At 62.1% G+C, this 1861-nt stretch overlaps 1 protein-coding gene across 1 annotated transcript in view; it reads right to left on the bottom strand.

The window, feature by feature from the left end:
- OSTM1 (osteopetrosis associated transmembrane protein 1) overlaps positions 1 to 78 on the bottom strand; it is a 10965-nt gene extending 10887 nt beyond the window's left edge. The window contains exon 1 of the mRNA XM_014964436.1: positions 24 to 78. Within this exon, the coding sequence (XP_014819922.1) occupies positions 24 to 78 (55 nt within the window). The remainder of the gene's footprint in view (positions 1 to 23) is intronic.
- Between the last annotated feature and the right edge of the window lie 1783 nt (positions 79 to 1861).

Raw genomic sequence — 1861 nt, 5'->3', positions numbered from 1 at the left:
CCTCGGCTGCCCGGCGGCGGGACCCAGGGCGAGCGCCAGGGCGGGCAGCAGCGGCAGAAGGCAGCGCACCGGCGCCATGGCGGCCCCGCCGAGGAAGCGGAAGCGGCGGAACGAGGAGCGGCCCCGCCTCCGCCGCCGGGCGCCGCCGCTCATTGGGCGCAGGGAGGGCGAGGGGGCAGGGAAAGGGGCGGGGCCTAAGGCAGGGCGGGGATGGGGTGGGGGCATGGCGGGGCATGGCCGGCACGGCACCCGGCGCGGGAAGGGGGTGCGGTGACCGGGAAGGGGATGCGGTGCCAGGGAGAGGGGTGCAGTGACTGGGAAAGGGATGCGGTGCCCGGGAGAGAGGATGCCGTGACTGGGGAGGGGGTGCGGTGCCCGGGAGAGGGGTGCGGTGCCCGGGAAAAGGTGATGCGGTGCTAGGGAGAGGGGATGCGGTGACTGGGAAAAGGTGATGCGGTGCGCAGGAAAGGGATGCGGTGCCCGGGGAGGGGAGGCGGGGACTGGGAAAAGGTGATGCGGGGCCCAGGAAAGGGATGCGGTGCCCAGGAAAGGGGATGCAGTGACCGAGGAGTGTGCTCCTGGCCCGGGACATGCTCTGCTCCGTGGGCAGCGCAGTTTCCGTGCCATACATTTCCTTCAGGAAACCCTCCTTTTCACCCGCAAAGGGGATTGTAAAAGTATCTGTCACGTGGGAAGCTGCTTTGAAAAATTCCTGAAGATAGAGCAACAATTAGGAAATAAAAAATATATATATATATCCTCCAAACCAGAGAAAAGGGGTGACAAGGGAAGTACAAACCACACCTTTCTGCAGTCAAAGCACCCCCCGCGTTTCATCTCATGCCGGTCACCTCTGTGGGCACCCGGCCTCGGGCTTCCCTGTGGTCATCTCCCAGTAAATCCACAGTCACAGAAGGAAAACTCTTCCCAGGGCAGGAGGAGCTGGGCAGGAATGCTCCCACCCGGTTCCTGCAGCTGATTTGGTAGCCCACGCGTGGCACCGTCGACAGGAGACACACAGCGCTGGCTGAGGGTGTCCCCTGTGACCAGCCGTACCCACCTCTGCTGGCTTGGTGTCACCTTGTGCCAGTCACGCAGTCAATGTCTCAGCGGGGAATGGCCAGGATGGATTCATGCTGCCAGGTGAGAACACGGCCGTAAAAGTGATGATAAAGATGCCGTCAGGCCAGCAAACCACCCCACAGAGAGCATCGGACTTCTCTGAGCGGGCTGGACACCCCAGGTCTGAAGAAATGGCTTTCAAAGCGATGGGTGAAAATAATCAAAAACCACGTCACAGGCATAAAACAGAGAAATGACAGCGTGTGGACAAAAATGGCCTGTACTTACAAACTGATCAGAGTGAGGGCCCCGGCTTGGGTGCTGGAGCCTCCCTGAGCCCCGCTGCCCACCCTCTGAGGTGTGCCCCCCGCACAGCCCCTGCAGATTTGGGGACCATGACCCACAAGGCCACCGCGTTCAGAAGCCTGAAACTGCTTAGCAGGACACATGTGGCCGGGTGGCTCCAGGGGGGAGAGGGTGTGTCCCCCCCTTGCTCAGTTCCCCAGCAGGGCTATCCCAGACACCAAGAAACTTTGGGGCAGCCGTGCTGCCTTCACCAAGCCAGCAGCCCTGAGGGGGGGACAGGAGATACTTGCCACCCCTAAGTGACCCTCAGCCAGAGAGTTTCACTGAATTTTTCACTGAATTTTTAGAGTTGGAAGGGACCATAGAGATGATCTAGTCCAACTCCCCTGCTGAAGCAGGATTGCCTGGGTGGCCCTGCACTGCACCCCCCGGGCAGCCCAAGGCAGCAGGCAGGGGGGCAGGCAGGAGGGTGGGCAGGGGGGCAGGCAGGAGG

The sequence above is a fragment of the Calidris pugnax genome, unplaced genomic scaffold (genome assembly GCF_001431845.1).
Source record: "Calidris pugnax isolate Ruff unplaced genomic scaffold, ASM143184v1 scaffold219, whole genome shotgun sequence".
In the NCBI taxonomy this organism is placed as follows: domain Eukaryota; kingdom Metazoa; phylum Chordata; class Aves; order Charadriiformes; family Scolopacidae; genus Calidris; species Calidris pugnax.
Note: the sequence above shows the minus strand (reverse complement) of the source record. Positions and strands in the feature narration are given on the sequence as shown.